Here is a 19,554-nt window from a genome sequence, read left to right as displayed (position 1 = left end):
GATTGCCGAGCTCGCAATAGCTGCTCCAGAAGAATATGATCAGGTGGAGAAGGGGGAGACGGTGGCAGACTTTGCTAAAAGATGCAAGGAGGTTATAAAGGCCACTAAAGTCATTTCTGCTACAATACATAAAATGAAGGATGATAAAATTATGCCAGCCTATCATACTGTGTTATTGTATTATGTTACTAAATAATGTTTGTTCAAAGCTCTCCTCTGTGAATTGTTGTTACGTATCTGTTATCACAGATGTGTGTGTATAGATATATATATATATATATATATATATATATATATATATATATATATAAAAATATATGTATATATATATGTATAAGATGTATACATATAACAAATGTTATGTTATCTGTTTTATTTAGTTTTAAATAAAAAGTGTAAACTTCTTTATATGTGATTGCTTAATTTACTAATGGTTAACTATGGTCAAGTAATGCTTATGAGGCAGTTAAGCATTAATAATGTGTTACCTGTTAGGGATAGTTTTCTTCGAACCCAATTGCACGACACAAAACAGGAGTAATTTTAGCCAAAAATCACGGCGTGGTTTAATTCTGAACCAAAGAACCCCCACAGGTAATCCACAGAAAGTGGAACGACAAAAAACCTCACTTCAAAAAAGAACACAAAAACCTTCCTCACAGGAATTGGAAAATAAACAGGCTCAGAACATAAGTAAACCACTAACTAATCGCCTTCCAAAGTTAACCAATGTTACAAGACAAACCCACACCCAACAACTCGCAGCCCCCGCTCTTTAAGCTCTCCTCCTGATGAGGCTGACGAGCTGCAGGTGTGCGCTCAGAGTGCCAATCAGCACCAACCGGGTTGGGGAAGAAAACCTTGCCCGCCCGATTCCTAACACTACCCCCCCCTCTAGGAACAGATCCCAGATGTTCACAACCACAACATCCAGATCCCAAAACAGGGCGGGCGGAGGGGGCCCGGAGGAGGGCCCAGGCAACACAAAGTCGGGGCTCCGGGGTCTTGGGCACCAGGTCGGTCAGACCGGTGAGACAGTTCAGGAGCCGTCCAGAACGGCGAGACAGTTCAGGGGGCCGTCCGGGAGACCGAGCCAACCAGAGAGACAGTTCAGGGGGCCGAACCCGGAACCGGACTCGGGACCTGGCACACTGGCCAGAGGGCCGTTCTCGGGACTGGACAGATGGAATCTGAGGTGCGTCCAGGATCGCCTCAGGAAGAGGAACAGAGACTGGCGGGACCGCCACAGGAACGGAGACTGGCGGGACCGCCACAGGAACGGAGACTGGCGGGACCGCCACAGGAACGGAGACTGGCGGGACCGCCACAGGAACGGAGACTGGCGGGACCGCCACAGGAACGGAGACTGGCGGGACCGCCACAGGAACGGAGACTGGCAGGACCGCCACAGGAACGGAGACTGGCAGGACCGCCACAGGAACGGAGACTGGCAGGACCGCCTCAGGAACGGAGATTGGGGCAGATGAGTCCGGGACCACTGCCGGAACAGGGGCCAATGAGTCCAGGACCACCGCTGGAGCAGGAACAGGGGCCAATGAGTCCAGGACCACCGCCGGAGCTGGAACAGGGGCCGATGATTCCGGGACCACCGCCAGAACAGGAACAGGGGCCGATGATTCCGGGACCACCGCCGGAACAGGAACCGGTGAGTCTGGGACCACAGTCAAAACAGGAACTGGTCGAGGTGGATCCGGGACCACCACCGGGACAGGAACAAGGTGAGGTTGGGTCGGCCACCGGCAGGATCCCTGGGACCACGGATCTGGCCCCGCAGGACCGACTGCGTTGCCGGAATCCTGACCCCTGGCTGGGTGGTGAAAGACCTTACGGAGCTCGGCCACAAACTCACTGTAAGAGTGACGAAAACTGGCCCCCATGGACCAGGAAGCGGCGGCCCACTGGGCTGCCCGGCCGATGAGCAGACTAAAGACATAAGCTACTCGAGCAGCGTCCGAGGTGAACCGGCTGGGTTGGTGGGTAAACACCAACTCGCACTGTTCGATGAAGGTAGCGCAGGTCTCGAAGTCACCCCCGTACCGCTGAGGGCTGGCAAGGCAGGGTTCCCGGGATACCGGGTCGTGGACTGCAGGGCCCATGCACCACGCAGGCTGGCTCAGCGGCCGGTTTGTGAGAGCTGCCACCAACCCTTGCAGCTTCTCCATCACCTCCGCATGCTGAGCTGCGACGGCTTCTCGCCGCTGGATCAGCCCCGCCATTGAAGCCTGCCAAGGCTGGACCTGGAACAGCATGGCTGCCTCCAACTGGGGAGTGTGGCTGTTGGCCATCCGGATCTGCCTCTCCAGGGCAGCTAGCAATGAGCACGCTCAGTGTCGGCTGGGTTCAGCTTGGTGGGTTTGTAATGTTAGGGATAGTTTTCTTCTAACCCAATTGCACGACACAAAACAGGAGTAATTTTAGCCAAAAATCACGGCGTGGTTTAATTCTGAACCAAAGAACCCCCACAGGTAATCCACAGAAAGTGGAACGACAAAAAACCTCACTTCAAAAAAGAACACAAAAACCTTCCTCACAGGAATTGGAAAATAAACAGGCTCAGAACATAAGTAAACCACTAACTAATCGCCTTCCAAAGTTAACCAATGTTACAAGACAAACCCACACCCAACAACTCGCAGCCCCCGCTCTTTAAGCTCTCCTCCTGATGAGGCTGACGAGCTGCAGGTGTGCGCTCAGAGTGCCAATCAGCACCAACCGGGTTGGGGAAGAAAACCTTGCCCGCCCGATTCCTAACATTACCTAAGGGAAAAATGTGTTACACTTTACAATAAGGGTCCAGCAAGCCTTTACTAATGGTTAATTATGGTTAAGTAATGCTTATGAGGCAGTTAAGCATTAATAATGTGTTACCTAAGGGATACATGTGTTACACTTTACAATAAGGGTCCAGAATAGTATTTACTAATGGTTAATTATGGTTAAGTAATGCTTATGAGGCAGTTAAGCATTAATAATGTGTTACCTAAGGGATAAATGTGTTACACTTTACAATGAGGGTCCAGCAAGCCTTTACTAATGGTTAAGTAATGGTTAAGTAATGGTTATGAGCCACTCCTATACATTTATTAAGGTTTATGTCAGGTTACCGTTCATAAGGTCAGGTAAGCTACCTGATAACATACACAGCACCATTAGGAAATGATTACTTAAGACTCTAAATAGTTGTTTAATAATGCCCATCCAGTAAACATGTACACCATTAGCGAATGATTAGTAGATGTATTAGGTAGCTGTTACTTAATGCATATTCACTCCAAATAAACACCATTAGTAAATGATTACTAGGGACATTATTAACGTTTTACTTATGTATTAACTAATGTATTACTTTATACTAAGTAATGCATACGTAAGGATAAATAATTACATCATGTAACGTTTATTAATGCTTACTAATGTATTAATTAACTCTGAGCAGTAGGCATTAATTAACTGTTTATTAATGCATTAACTAATATGCTAATTAATGTTAAGTAATACATAATAATGGTTATTTAACTATTATTACACTGTTAATTAATGCTTAATAATGCATTAACTAACTGTTTATTAATGCATTAACTAATATGCTAATTATTGTTAAGTAATACATAATAATGGTTATTTAACTATTATTAAACTGTTAATTAATGCTTAATAATGCATTAACTAACGTTAACTAAGGGACCCTTATTGTAAAGTGTTACCAATGCATTTAAATATAGTAATGTATATGTCCACTAGAGTGCAAATAAATGCATTTAAATGCAGTAATTTATTTGTCCACTAGAGGGCAAATAAATGACTTTAAATGCAGTAATTTATGTGTCCACTAGAGGGCAAATACATGCAGTAATTCATTCGCGAGAATTAGAGAAGAAATCAACCAGCCGGTTGTAGGTGTTTCTTCAGCTTTAGCGACTTCCCTAGGCTCTGACTTGTCTCTAGACTGTTTTGATCCTATAGACCTCCCTGAGCTGACCTCACTCGTTAATAGAGCTAAGTCAACCACATGTATGTTAGACCCCATCCCGACTCGACTATTCAAACATATTTTTTCTCTTATTGGTACGACAATACTGGACCAAATTAACTTATCCCTAAGTTTAGGATATGTACCACAGGTTTTCAAAGTCGCAGTAATTAAACCTTTACTTAAAAAACCTTCTCTTGACCCAGACACCTTAGCTAATTATAGACCAATTTCCAACCTTCCATTTGTGTCTAAAATTCTGGAAAAGGCAGTTTCAAGCCAGTTATGTGACTATTTGTATAGAAATGATCTGTTTGAAGTCTTTCAGTCAGGGTTCAGAATGCATCATAGCACAGAGACAGCACTTGTTCGAGTCACGAATGACCTCCTTATGGCCTCAGATAAGGGATTAGTGTCCATACTGGTTCTACTGGACCTCAGTGCTGCTTTTGACACTATAGATCATGGCATTTTACTGCACAGGTTAGAGCATGTTGTTGGGATTAAAGGGACAGCTCTATGTTGGTTTAAATCATATCTATCTGACAGGTTTCAGTTTGTTCATGTACATGAGGTTTCTTCAGAACAGTCAAGGGTCTGTTATGGTGTTCCGCAGGGTTCAGTGCTAGGGCCAATCTTGTTCAGTTTATACATGCAGCCGTTGGGAAGTATAATCCAGAATCACGGCATACAATTTCATTGTTATGCTGATGATACGCAGCTCTATTTGTCTATGAAGCCGGATGAAACAGAACCGTTAGTTAAACTTCAGGCATGTCTTAGGGACATCAAGGACTGGATGTCCAGAAATTTCCTGCTTCTAAATTCAGATAAAACAGAGGTTATCATTCTTGGTCCAGAGCATCTTAGGAAGGGATTAGATGGTGTTGCGATGGCTTCCAGTGCAACTGTGAGAAATCTTGGTGTTATTTTCGATCAGGATTTGTCGTTTAAACCATATGTCAATCAGGTTTGTAAAATAGCCTTTTTCCATCTCCGTAATATTGCAAAGATTAGGAAAATCCTCTCACAGAGTGATGCAGAAAAACTAGTTCATGCGTTTGTATCTTCTAGACTAGATTACTGTAATGTGTTGTTAGCAGGATGTCCAAGTAATTTGCTGAATAGGCTCCAGCTGATCCAAAATGCAGCAGCACGAGTACTGACAGGAATTAGCAGGAGAGACCACGTCTCTCCAGTGTTAGCGTCGCTCCATTGGTTACCCGTAAAATTCAGAATCCAATTTAAAATTTTATTACTTGCGTATAAAGCCCAAAACGGCTTAGCTCCGCATTATTTGCAAGACCTGATAGTGCCTTATGTTCCTGTCAGAGCTCTCCGTTCTCAGAGTGCAGGCTTACTCGTAGTTCCTAGAGTATCTAAATGTAGATTTGGAGGGCGGGCGTTCTGCTATCAGGCGCCATTACTATGGAACCAACTTCCAATCTGGGTTAAGGGGGCTGACACCACCTCCACCTTTAAAACTAAACTTAAAACATTTCTGTTTAGTAAAGCCTATAGTTAGTGTTTAGTAAACCTCTAGCTGGTGTTGGTAAATCTCTAGGTAGTGTAAACTTTAGTGTGTCAGAGTCGCTCCTGTGGTTTCTTGTGCTGGCCCCCCCTTCTCCTCCCTTTTCTCTCTTTTGTCCATGTTGCAGCATCCTTTGCCGGACACCGGAACCTGCAGTGTGGGAGTGAGGGGGGCAGGGTAACGGCCCCTTTTGGGCGGGGGAGAATGTTCGTCCCTCAAGACTCCTCTCCCTGGCCCTGCCCCTTCTCAACCTTTCCCCGACCCTGCACCCCAACCTGGGACTTGATGATTGGGCCGGAGCTTCGGGAGCTGCGTGCTGGCCTGCGGTCCCCACCCCTGGTCATCCCGTTGCTGGCCCCCCCTTCTCCTCCCTTTTCTCTCTTTTGTCCTGCAGGTGGCCGTGGGTGGCTTGTAGCTTGCATTACGGAGCACAAGTCTTTTCCTGACCCTGCACCCCAACCTGGGACTTGCTGATTGGGCCGGAGCTTCGGGAGCTGTGTGCTGGCCTGCGGTCCCCACCCCCGGTCATCCCGCTGCTGCTTCCACCTGCCTGCTGTGCTGTTGCCGTCCCTGACCCACCAGTCTGGCCCTCGGCAGGAGGGTCCCCCCTGATGAGCCTGGTCCTGCTCAAGGTTTCTTCCCTCCTAAAGGGGAGTTTTTCCTTGCCACTGTTTGGCTTAAGGTTTTTCTCCCACTAGGGGAGTTTTTACCTGCCATTGTTTATGTAATAACTGCTCGGGGGTCATGTTCTGGGTATGGGTCTCTGTAAAGCGCCTAGAGACAACTCTGTTGTATTAGACGCTATATAAATAAAATTGAATTGAATTGAATTGAATGTGTCCACTAGAGGGCAAACTAATGTATTTAAATGCAGTAATTCATGTGTCCACTAGAGGGCAAATAAGTAATTTTAATACATTAACTTATATGTCCACTAGAGGGCAAATAAATGCACTTAAATGCAGTGAATTATATGTCCACTAGAGGGCAAATAAGTTATTTTAATGCAGTAACTTAAATGTCAACTAGGGGGCAAATACATGCATTTAAATGCAGTAACTTATATGTCTACTAGAGGGCAAATAAATGCATTTAAATGCAGTAACTTATTTCTCCACTAGAGGGCAAATAAACGCAGTAACTTCTTTGTCCACTAGAGGGCAATGACTGCATTTAAATGCAGTCATTTATGTGTCCACTAGAGCAGTGTCTCCCAACCTGGGGTCCGCGCCCAGAGATCTCTGGGGGTGCGCGGAACTTCGTCTGCTTTGAAGATATGGCAATTGTAAAAATTATATTTGCGCATGTTAAATACATTTAAAAAAATCATAATAACACATGTAGTACAGTAATCCGTGGTTTTTCACGGGGGTTACTGTTGGCTGGGCGAAAAAAAAAAAATTAGGAACAGTAGGACAAATTGTGACTCACGTGTATGTCATGCAGTGCAAAGACGCCCTGGACGTGTTTGTGCGCAAAGGGGAGCACAGAGTCAAAAAAATGTCAAAGGGGGACTTGCAACATTTTTTGCAACATTTAGCACTACATACTGTCATGTCCGAGACAGCCTTCAGTGCCGTTGTAACAATAAGAACAAACACACGCAACAGAAACCACCAGGACTTCAGGCTGGCTGTCACAAGCATCACACCAGACATCATCCTGGTCAGAAGTTGGAAGCCCAAGGTGGCCATTAGTTCATGAATGAACAGAATGACAGTCATTCATAAGAAATTGTTAGGAATAATTTATAATTTCTTTGAATAATTGTTGATTTGGGTAGCAGTCGTGGCGGGGTGCCTCGACAATCCAATCCCTGGACCAAAACCCTTGCAGTGGGGACATGGAATGTCACCTCGTTGGGGGGGAAGGAACCGGAGCTTGTGCGTGAGGTTGAGAGATACCGACTAGAGATAGTCGGGCTCACCTCCACACATAGCTTGGGCTCTGGAACCCAGCTCCTTGAAAGGGGCTGGACCCTCCACTACTCTGGAGTTGCCCAGGGTGAGAGACGGCGAGCTGGTATGGGCTTCTTTATAGCCCCTCAGCCCAGTCGCCATGTGTTGGAGTTCACCCCGGTGAACGAGAGGGTCGCTTACCTGCGCCTTGGGTCGAGAAAAGGTCTCTCACTGTTGTTTGTGCCTACGGGCCGAACAGCAGTGAAGAGTACCCAGCCTTCTTGGAGTCCCTGGGAGGAGTACTGGATAGTGCTCAAACTGGGGATTCCATTGTTCTACTGGGGGACTTCAACGCTCATGTAGGCAATGACCAGTGGTGTAAAGTAACGAAGTACAAGTACTTTGTTATTGTACTTAAGATTTTTGAGAATTTGTACTTTTATTGATACTTTCATTTTTCTGTACTTTTACTTCGTTACATTTTCAAGGAAAAAATCGTACTTTTAATCCGCTATATTTAAAATTGGACACATCGTTACTCGCTACAAATTAAAGAACAGCACAGCGGGGGCTGATTTATGGTTCCGCGTTACACCGGCGACGCACACCTTACGCCGTAGCCTACGGTGTAAGGTGTGCGTCGATTTAACGCGGAACCATAAGGCGGACGGGAAGGAAGGGGGGCGCGTGAGTTTACCGAGAAGGAGCCGCAGCTCCCGGGAGAGTTGCGCCGCAGAGGCGGGCCGGAAGGCCGGAGGAACCGCCATCGCGTCGAGGACCGATGAGGACTGAAGCCTGAATTATGGTTCCGCATTAAATCGACGCAGAGCACCATTATTTAGAGTTGTAAGCAAATTCTTGGATTCTTCATTTCTTTGCAATCCTTTTGAAAATAATTTTGTACTTTGAATTTTGTACTTTGTACTTTGTACTTTTTACTTTTGTACTTACTTACTTTTGGTATTTTATTATATTTAAGTTGAGGTACTTTCATACTTTTACTTAAGTAATGTTCTTAATGGGTACTTTTTACTTTTACTTAGTAATTTTCAAGCAGAAAATTTGTACTTTTACTTCAGTACAATATTTTTGTACTTTTTCCACCTCTGGCAATGACAGTGATACCTGGAGAGGCGTGATTGGGAGCAACGGCCTCCCCGATCTGAACCCGAGCGGTGTTTTGTTGTTGGACTTCTGTGCGAGTCACAGTTTGTCCATCACGAACACCATGTTCAAGCATAAGGGTGTCCATCAGTGCACGTGGCACCAGGACACCCTAGGCCGGAGGTCAATGATCGACTTTGTTGTCGTTTCATCTGACCTTTGGCCGCATGTCTTGGACACTCGGGTGAAGAGAGGGGCTGAGCTGTCAACTGATCACCACCTGGTGGTGAGTTGGATGCGCTGGCGGAGGAGGAGGTTGGACAGACCGGGCAGACCCAAACGGATTGTGAGGGTCTGTTGGGAACGTCTGGCTGAGCCCTCTGTCAGGGACATCTTCAACTCTCACCTCCAAGAGAGCTTCTCTCAGATCCCGGGGGAGGCGGGGGACATCGAGTCCGAGTGGACCATGTTCTCTGCCTCCATTGTCGACGCGGCGGCTCGGAGTTGTGGACGCAAGGTCTCCGGTACCTGTCGTGGCAGCAATCCTAGAATCCGGTGGTGGACACCGGAAGTACAGGATGCCGTCAGACTGAAGAAGGAGTCCTACCGGGCTATGTTGGCCTGTGGGACTCCTGACGCAGTAGATAGGTACCGGCAGGCCAAGCGAGCCGCGGCTCGGGCGGTCCTGGAGGCAAAAACCCGGGTCTGGGAGGAGTTCGGGGAGGCCATGGAAGGAGGCTTTCGGTCGGCCTCGAGGAAATTCTGGTGTGGGTGGGGAGCTGTTGACCTCGACTGGGGACATCGTCGGACGGTGGAAGGAATACTTCGAGGATCTCCTCAACCCGACTGACATACCTTCCACTGAGGAAGCAGAGAGTGGGGACTCTGGGGCGTGCTCATCCATCACCCAAGCCGAGGTCACCGAGGTAGTTCGTAAGCTCCTCAGTGGCACCGGGGGTGGATGAGATTCGCCCTGAGTACCTCAAGTCTCTGGATGTCGTAGGGCTGTCTTTGTTGGGCTGTCTCTGCGACATCGCATGGAGGAAGGGGACAGTACCGCTGGAGTGGCAAACCGGGGTGGTGGTCCCTCTTTTTAAAAAGGGGGACCGGAGAATGTGTTCCAACTACAGGGGGATCACACTTCTCAGCCTCCCCGGGAAAGTCTACGCCAGGGTACTGGAGAGGAGAATACGGCCGATTGTTGAACCTGGGATTCAGGAGGAACAATGCGGTTTTCGTCCCGGTCGCGGAACACTGGACCAGCTCTACGTACGGGTCGGGGGGCCCGGCTGGTCTTAGACACAAGTAGGGGGGGAACAAGGAAAAAAGGTTGGGAACCACTGACATAGGACACCCTTGCCTGAGTGAGCGCTGCAATGGAAAGATGTTCGTTAAAAAACAATTGCACTTGACCTGACTTATTGCATTCCTGTATAACAATTTAACAAGCCTTTTTTTCCCATTCATATATTAATCGTTGTTGGCAGGATTTGAACCTGCGCAGGGATTCCTCAACCGCTTTTTCGGGTCCATTGCCTTAACCACTCATCCACAACAACCACTCCTGTGAGAATCTGTGGAATCAGACAATTTAGAGACTTTTTAAAACTGGATGATTTTACTTTCTTACTTTGACACATATTTTTATCCTCATTTTTTAAAATGTTGTTCTTAAATCATTTTGAATACATGAAATGTGGTATACAAATAAACTTGCCTTGTGTCTCCTCATAAAGAAATTAAATTCCTTTTGTTTAAAGATCATCTTTTGTTCCTCCTTTCATCAAGGCAGGTGATCGTGCAGACTTGAACAATTCCAGTTCTGGTTGGTGAACTGTGAGGATGGATAAATAAAAACACTGAAAGCTGATTATGACCCTGATGTGAGTTGAACACATAACCTTCTGATCTGGAGTCAGACGCGCTAACATTGCGCCACAAAGTGGCAAACACGTATTTAGTCAGACGACCAGTTGTGCAAGTTCTCCCACTTAACAAGATAGGAGAGGCCTGTAATTTTCATCACCGATATATTTCAACTATGAGAGACAAAATGGAAAAAAAAAATCAGAAAATCACATTTGCTGATTTTTAAAGAATGTATTTGCAAATTATAGTTGAAAATAAGTATTTGGTCAATAACAAAAGTTAATCTCAATACTTTGTTAAACACCCTTTGTTGGCAATGACAGGTCAAATGATTTCTCTAAGTATGCACAAGGTTTTCTACGCTGTTGCTGGTATTTTGGTCTGTTCCTCCTTGCAGATCTCCTTTAGAGCAGTGATGTTTTGGGGCTATCGCTGGGCAACACGGACTTTCAACTCCCTCCAAAGATTTTCTATCCCCGCTCACTGAACTGCACTGTCCTGGATTTGGACTCTGGGTCTGGTTTGGTCCTGTTTCCTCAGTGTCTCTGTGTGCAGTTTAGTCTCAAGAGTCTCCTGTCAGAGAAACTGTCTCTGCTGGATCCTGGACTTGGACTCTGGTTCTGGTTCCTCAGTGTCATGTTGATGTTGATGATGATGTTGATCTTGATGATGATGAAGATGATGATGATGGCGATGAAGATGATCGCTGTTTGTCTTTAGTTTTTTGGTTTATGTGTTTTTATTTGATCTTTTTGACATTTAAACATTAAATCACTTACTGGATTGTTTATGTTTGATCATAAATTATAATGTTTTAAAGTTTGACTTCACGTTTAGATTCTTAGAATACCATCACGGACCACTAAGTTTACGCAAATCATTGACACTTTCTATTGGGCATACGACGTATACCTGCGTATCACGTAGACTACACCACTGGTATAAAAACCATGCAGGCAAAGTTTTGTTTTTATATATATCTCATTATACGGCCCCTTCAAGTAGTACCAATCAATCACATACATTTTGTGACACAGACAGCGTCGGCACTCGTCCTCTCCCGCCCTCACTCTCCCTCTAATCCCTTGCACGGATCCACGGATGAGGGCACAAAATGTCGGCGAGTCCGCCAGTGGTTAGATTTGTTTTTTACGGACAACACAGAGTTTTTTTGCCACATAAATAAAAATAAGAAGCATGGCGTGGCTGCACTGTCTGTTTAACATCAGTTTTTTAAGGAAAGGTTTATTTACTGCAACTTTAAAAACATTAGGTACATATCCTAAGTTTAGGCATAAGTTGATCTGGTCCAGTATTGTCGTACCAATAAGAGAAAAAAATATGTACATAGTTCTTTGCAAAACATGTTTAGATAAATGAAAATGACCTTTTATGCTGCATGTGCTTGGCAAACATCAGAATGTAACATGTACACTACTGGGTATTGGTCTGATGTCAAAGGTCTGAATAAAAAAATCTGAACAGAAAAAGTTTCATTTTTGCAACATCAAAGATGAAAATGTCACATCTTATCTGCCTAAAGTGGCACACAGACATACTAATGAGAAGAAACTACCTGTCCTGATGTGCAGGTGTGAGGCTTGTGACTTCCTTCTGAAAACAGTCTCTAGAGTGATGACACTTGCTGGCTGGAAAATCCCTCCTGTACTCCCAGCTGATAAAAGTAGGGTGTCTTGGGCAGGTTGTGCAGAAACATCTGCCTGGAGATGGTGGCGGTTCCACCTCAACGCTGCTCCTTGATGGTGAATGATCTTGGAGTCACACACTCTTCTGAATCCACTGCTGGTGTCACCTGGGCCCTTTCCTGATCCAGCTTGATGAGGACTGTGTCTGCGGGTCGTAGTGGTGGAAGAGGTCTGGCTCCATGTCTGCCATTATAGTAGAAAGCTTGTCTTGCCTTCTCACCAGCATCTTTCTGTTTAACAGTTTTTCTGTTGGGCCACTTAGCTCAAACATTCTTCTCTGATGTGGGGAATGTTGTTCTGATCTTTCTCCTGAAAGGAGAGGGAGTAGATCTGTAGGACATGAGGATCTATTACTTGGTCTTCTTGTTGGAGAATTCTCTTTGTCAGTCTGTACTGCTCTCTCCGCATGACCATTTCCTTGACGATGGTGAGGACTAGATTTGTACTTAAATTCTTGCTATCTCACCAGGGCCTGGAGCTCTGCACTGGAGAAGTGAGGACCATTGTTGCTCACCACCTCATCCGGGATCCCAAACTTTGCACAGGTTGCTTTAAGTCTCTGAATGACTTTACTGCTTGTTGTGGATGTTACTGTACGTGCAGCACCTGGAGGAGCCGTGAGTAATAATCAGATATTACTAGGTAACTGTTCTTGTTGTGTTCACAGAGGTCAACAGCTATTCTGTTCCGTGGATGGTCAGGCAGAGGGGAGTTGTGCCACAGAGGGGGTGCTGGTTCAGTTATCAAAGAGTTATTAATAATAGTCAAAGGACAATCATTAATAATTTTTAAAGTAGATTATTTATCAAATTTAATTATCAAAATGAATTAATCAAAACGGGGCACCACCTGATGTGATCAGGAAAATGATAACTAAACAGCAAAAATCAGTCTTGAGGTATATTATTCTACAGAATTAATAGCGAAGTAAGGAGTCCACCTTTGCAACCAGCAGTTGTGACAAATATGTGCAAAATAATCACAAACAACTTCTCTCATTGAAATTAATCAGAATGTATTTTCACAAGTGTCAAAAAGATGATTAAACAACACTTAGGATAAATTCTGATGCCTAAACTACACATAAAATCAACAACTAACTCACAGTAAACACAAACTTCAGATTACGTGTGTGTGTGTGTGTATACATGTATGTGTATTATTAGGGCCTGAGCACTGACATAGGGCTGAACGATATACCGTTATCGTATCTATATCGAGATATGAACATTCAAGACATTAATAACGGAAAAGCAACGATATAAACGATATATTTCCGCTCGCCCTGCTTGTACAGCGCGAGCAGTCTCCATAAACATTACTTTTAAGATTGCTCTTGAACGCACCACTACGGCCAGCCAACCACAAAGCTTATTTCATGCTTGCTGTTGATCGACAGCTGAAGCCAACCAATGACAAACATAGGAGGGTGGGAGTGAGGGAGACGTACGAGACGCACACAGCCACACACACACGGAGCGGAGAAGAGCGGAGAAATCGAAACGGAAGAAAAGAGACATGAGTGCGGAGGATAATGCGGCCGGTGGCGGTGCAGAATCTAATTTTGTGCCAAAACATAAATCATCCTCCATTATTTGGAGGTATTTTACATTTAGAAAGGATAATGTCGACCAGAGCGAGGTGTTGTGCAAGTCGTGCTTGGTGAAAATTGCGACGTGTCCATCCGTTTATAAAAACGAGAAATAAACCAAAATAATCCGTTCCCCGTCTTTTGTTTTGATAATAAAAAATTAATTGATGTGTTTGAAAATCGAAATTGGGAATTAAAACAGCGAGTGGAAAACTCTTTTCTCTATTTCCTATTCGTTGGAGGATACTGAAAAACAAGGATTGGACAAATGGGGGGATTGCACATGCGCAGTAATAAATTAAGAAAGTTGTTTCTGGTTCTTTTGTTGATCAGATTGAAAGTTAACATTTTTAGATATTTAATTGTTGAAACAGAAAATAAATCAAATATGAAACCTGGGAGTGAAACATGAGTTTAATCTGTAATCTGTCTTCACTCCTTCATGAAACTGCAGTGATGTTGTGACAGTCCGTTCAGCTGCAGCATCCAATCAATAACATGTACTGAACTCTAACTCTAACTGCATTGGTTATTTATTGTTAAAGCGGAGCTACAGTAAAATATTTTGATTATTATTTATTATTGAGTGACTTTATGTTAATGTTGATGACTGGCAGTGAGTTCTAATCAATAAAACTGCACTCTTTTGATTTCTGATGTTTTTATTTTTCTGAAAAATGCTTGGTTTTCACCGAACCGAAGTCATATCGTATCGTATCGATATCGAGATATCTGGCATGAATATCGAGATATGAAATTTTGTCCATATCGTTCAGCCCTACACTGACAGTGCGAAGGCCCTATTGTATCTGTAGGAATTGTTCCCGTTCTCGTTTTTCTTCTGACGAAATGAGGACCTTTTTGCCCCCCTTTTCCCCCGAAAGTCACCAAATTTTGCACGCAAACCAGGCCTGGCGAAAAATTAGATATTTAATGGTTTGCATTAATGGACGTGGCCTAACAGCTCAACAGCGCCCCCTAGAAAACTTCGGCCCTAAAGCCCCACAATACGGTTTGACGTACATGCACGAAAATCGGTACACACCTGTATCATGTCGCAACTTAAAGGGGACCTATTATGGCATCTAATAACTTTTTCATTTAAATGATGGAACAATGGAACATAAACTGGTGAAAAATCAAATTTAAGATAAACACATTTTTGAGTTGAAACTGAAAACAAAACTCCTGATTTCTTTTTTCCTCAGAACATAACATAGCATGTCTAAATTGGTACCTGTAACTGAGCTCTCGGAGTAAAAGCTGCCCCACACTGATCAGACAATTTTTTATCCGGTGTGAATACGCTGATGACGCCTTAGATGATCTTGTCGAGTAAAAGCTGCCCCACATTGATCACATCTGTAAGGTTTCTCTCCAGTGTGAATACGCTGATGACGCCTTAGATGACCTGGCATGGTAAAAGCTTCCCCACACTGATCACATCTGTAAGGCTTATCCCCAGTGTGAATACGCTGATGACGCCTTAGATTACCTTGTCGGGTAAAAGCTGCCCCACACTGATCACATCTATAAGGCTTATCCCCAGTGTGAATACGCTGATGACGCCTTAGATCATCTGACTTGGTAAAAGCTGCCCCACACTGATCACATCTGTAAGGCTTATTGCCAGTGTGAATACGCTGATGACTCCTTAGATAATCTTGTCGGGTAAAAGCTGCCCCACACTGATCACATCTGTAAGGCTTATCCCCAGTGTGAATACGCTGATGACTCCTTAGATGATCTTGTCGGGTAAAAGCTGCCCCACACTGATCACATCTGTAAGGCTTATCTCCAGTGTGAATACGCTGATGACTCCTTAGATGACCTTGTTCGGTAAAAGCTGCCCCACACTGATCACATTTGTACGGCTTTTCTCCAGTGTGAATACGCTGATGGTTCCTTAGACTACTTTGTTCGGTAAAAGCTGCCCCACACTGATCACATTTGTACGGCTTTTCTCCAGTGTGAATACGCTGATGACTCCTTAGATTACCTTGTTGGGTAAAAGCTGCCCCACACTGATCACATTTGTACAGCTTTTCTCCAGTGTGAATACGCTGATGACGCCTTAGATTACCTTGTTGGGTAAAAGCTGCCCCACACTGATCACATCTGTACGGCTTTTCTTCAGTATGAATCCTCTTTCGGACCTTCAGACCTGGTGAAGTGGTGAGGAATTTATCCCTCCTATCACAGCAGTAACTCTTGGTTCTCTCTTTGGCTTTATGTTTCTGTAAGGAAAGAGAAAAAGACTTAGATCCTGTTGTTGGCTGACCTGACAAATCCTTTTTCAGTTCAAGTCAAGGGCTGTCATGTTCGCAGTGAAACAATGAAGAGTTTTATGTCTGAGTGCTATGTTAAGCATGTTCTGTTATCAATGGCTCTTGACAGCCAGAAATATTCACATAAAACATCTCAATATGTCAAAACAGAAGTGTGAAGGGCTAAAGCTACCCACCCACAGAACAAAATCATAAATTGTTTGAAGAAATCCCTTGAGATGACTGATGGTGTGTTTAATGCATTCTGTACAAACTCAAAATGTCATCATTCAGCACTTCTTCTGCCCTGACCTTGTGTGTGCGATACACAGTGTAGACAGCAAGCTAAACACACTCCAATAAAGACCCTGACGCAATAAGGATCATTTAGGTATCTATAGTTGAAGTACTTTAGTGAGACTGCAACAGAAACAGCAACACAGAAACATCAATAAATGTCAGTCACGGTAGTTACATTAGATACAGATGGTGCTAAATTAACATGGCTGTTTCACTCACGGGATACAAGATTCACGCAATTATAATAATAATTCTGGCTCCCTGCTGCTGTGGGCTGAGCGGTGTCTTCCTGCTCACAGATGCCCCTGGTGGGTGTTTGGCTACACTGCAGCCTCTGGTGACCCCCCCCCCCCCCTCGAACAAGAGACGTGATTCTCACATGAGATCTCGTGAGAATCATGCGTGAGTGGCATCGCATGGAACTGGAACCATCTGTAGATTAACACCAATTGTAGTATGACCCCCCCCGCCGGGATCACCACCTTATCGTGGTGGGGTGGTTTGCGTGTCTCCATGACCTCTAGAGCTATGTCGGCTGGAGTCTAGTACTCCTGGTAGGCTCTCCCATGCCGAACAGGTCGAAGGGTAGAGGCCGGACAAAGAGTGATCCCCTGGTCCTCCAGGTTGGGGGTTGGGCTGAGGGCCGATAACCCGCTCCCGTAAAAAAAAAATACACTGTTGCAGAACCCACAAACAGAGCAAGAACACACCTGGGGAACTTTGTGGCCAGTCCTCACAACCGGAGAGACATTATGACGCGCAGGGGCCAAAGCCGACCAGAACACCAGGACGCCCTTGGGCCGAACAAGCCACTGCTGCACCCAAGAAACACCATGATGATCGGGAACTGGAACGTACGAACACTCTACACAAGCGGCAATTTATTACTGGCAGCAAGAGAAATGACTACGAGAGGGATTGACATAATGGGAATAAGCGAAACACACTGGACGGGACAAGGAAGAATGGAATTGGCAGAAGGAGAAACTATCATCTATTCGGGAAGACACGACGACAACCACAGGCAAGGTGTAGGAATACTGATGTCGAAAAAACAGCAGCAAGAGCACTGATTGATTGGACTCCAGTCAACGAAAGAATCATCCAAGCCAGATATCATTCACGACACATCAAGCTTATGTTCATACACATCTACGCACCAACAGAAGATGCAGAAGAACAAATGAAAGACGAATTCTACATGAGACTCCAAGATATACTCGACAGCAGGAACAAGCATGACATGTTGATCGTGACAGGAGACATGAATGCAAAGGTAGGAGATGAACACCAAGAGTATGCAAGGATCATGGGCAAGCATGGGCTCGGGAGGAACAACAACAACGGGGAAAGGCTGTGTGAAATGTGTGACATGAACGAGCTAGTCATAACAGGAACCCTGTTCCCACATAAAGACACACAAAGCAACGAAGGTATCTCCAGATGGCAAAACCAAAAATCAAATTGACCACACACTGATCAACAAGCGTTTCAGGAACTCAGTAGAAGATACAAGAGTACACAGATCTGCAGATATTGGAAGTGACCACTATCTTGTGTGCTCAAGAATCAAGCTGGAACTGAAGAAAAAACTAAAGGAAAATAAAGCCACCAGAGTGAAGTATGACACGGCAAAGCTGAAAGAGGAAAACATCTTGAAGACCTTTGCCATCAGCCTAAGAAACCGGTACGAAGTCCTTGAGGAGGAAGAGCAGGGAGAAGTTGGAGATGAAGAGGTGGATCGTGACGCCCGAATAATGGATACAGGGAAGTGGCTGAGGCAGTCTTGGGAAGACCTCAGAAAAAGAAGAAGCCATGGATTGGCGAAGAATCGTGGAGGCTTGTGGAACAAAGGGATGCCATAAACAAGGAAAATCCTGGGTACACGTTCTGAAAGACTCAAAAACCAGCTAAGAGAGAAGTACGCAGAGAAGAACAGAGAGGTTAAGAGAAGCATCAAAGCAGACAAGAGGAAATGGGTGGAAAACATTGCAAGTGAAGCTGAAAACGCTGCAAGGAAACGACACGTGTTTCCTTGCAGCGTTTTCCGCACGCTGTACAGGCTCACAAGAACACTGTGCAACGAGAGACCCAGGCAGAGCACAGCAGTGCTGGACAGGGATGGGAACCTCACTAGCGGAAGGGAGGCAATAAAATCGAGATGGACAGAACACTTCAGGGAGGTCTTGAACAGAGCAGAGCCAATAAATCCAATAACTAAAGAGGATGAATGAGAGTTCAAAAACGAAATTGAAGAAATCACAATTGATGAACCAACACTGAGCGAAGTCAGAGAGACGATAAAAAGACTACAGAATGGGAAAGCACCAGGAATCGATAACATCACAGCTGAGCTGTTGAAGGCGGATGTAGAGTTCTCAGCAAGGAAAGTCCATCAACTGTTGGGAAAGATATGGAGAAATGGGAAAAGATACCAACAAACAGGAAGAGGGGCCTCATTATCAAGATAGCAAAGAAGGGTAATCTTAAGGAGTGCAAGAATTCGAGAGGCATAACCCTGCTGTCAGTAGGAGGAAAAGTACTCGGAAGAATTACTGTGGATCGCATAAGAAATGGAATCGACTGCAGACTCAGGAAAGAACAAGCAGGATACAGGACAGGCAGGGGGAACAACTGAGCAAGTATTCATACTGCGAAACATCATCGAACAGGTTAATGAGTGGCAAGCAACACTATTCATTAATTTTGTAGACTTCGAAAAGGCTTTCAACTCCGTCCATCATGAAAGCCTGTGGATCATAATGAGAAAGTATGGAATCCCAGAGAAGATTGTGAGAATGGTCCAATCGTTCTATGAAGACTTCCAGTATGCAGTGGAAGACCAAGGAGAAATATGCGAGTGGTTCAACCTTAAAGAGCAGATTGCAGGTTGGAGACCCCTGTGAATCGATGTGTAGGAAAATAATGTAGGAACTGAATTTTCATTGAAATACACATAAATATATACTACAGTGACCTCCAGAGTTGTTTTTGTGAGAGTATTTTACTTTGGCATCTGAAAAAGCTGAACCGGAAGTGACGTAGCGGGAGGGAGTGCAGTGAATTTCAACAATAGGAAAAATAATGGATTAATGTTAGTTGTGGCACTGAAGAGGTTGTGAATGTGTATTCACACCAATATGACGGGCCACAGCCTTATAATTACGAACCCGTTAGGGCCCCCACGTTCTTTTGATTGACAGCTGAAACCCGCTTTTTAAAAGGCTGATTTATGGGTCCGCGTTACACCAACGCAGACCCTACGGCGTAGGTTATGCGGCGACGCACCGAACGCTG

General features: G+C 44.8%; 1 protein-coding gene across 1 annotated transcript; it reads left to right on the top strand.

The window, feature by feature from the left end:
* The first annotated feature begins 17,222 nt into the window (after window positions 1-17,222).
* Window positions 17,223-18,122, top strand: LOC133449637 (craniofacial development protein 2-like). Its single transcript, XM_061728783.1, is given in 3 exon segments — window positions 17,223-17,306; window positions 17,309-17,673; window positions 17,675-18,122. Coding segments are annotated over 3 exon segments (897 nt in total).
* The last annotated feature ends 1,432 nt before the right edge of the window (window positions 18,123-19,554 follow it).

This window comes from Cololabis saira, chromosome 1 (genome assembly GCF_033807715.1).
Source record: "Cololabis saira isolate AMF1-May2022 chromosome 1, fColSai1.1, whole genome shotgun sequence".
Classification (NCBI taxonomy): Eukaryota; Metazoa; Chordata; class Actinopteri; order Beloniformes; family Belonidae; genus Cololabis; species Cololabis saira.
This window is presented reverse-complemented; position numbering and strand designations above follow the sequence as displayed.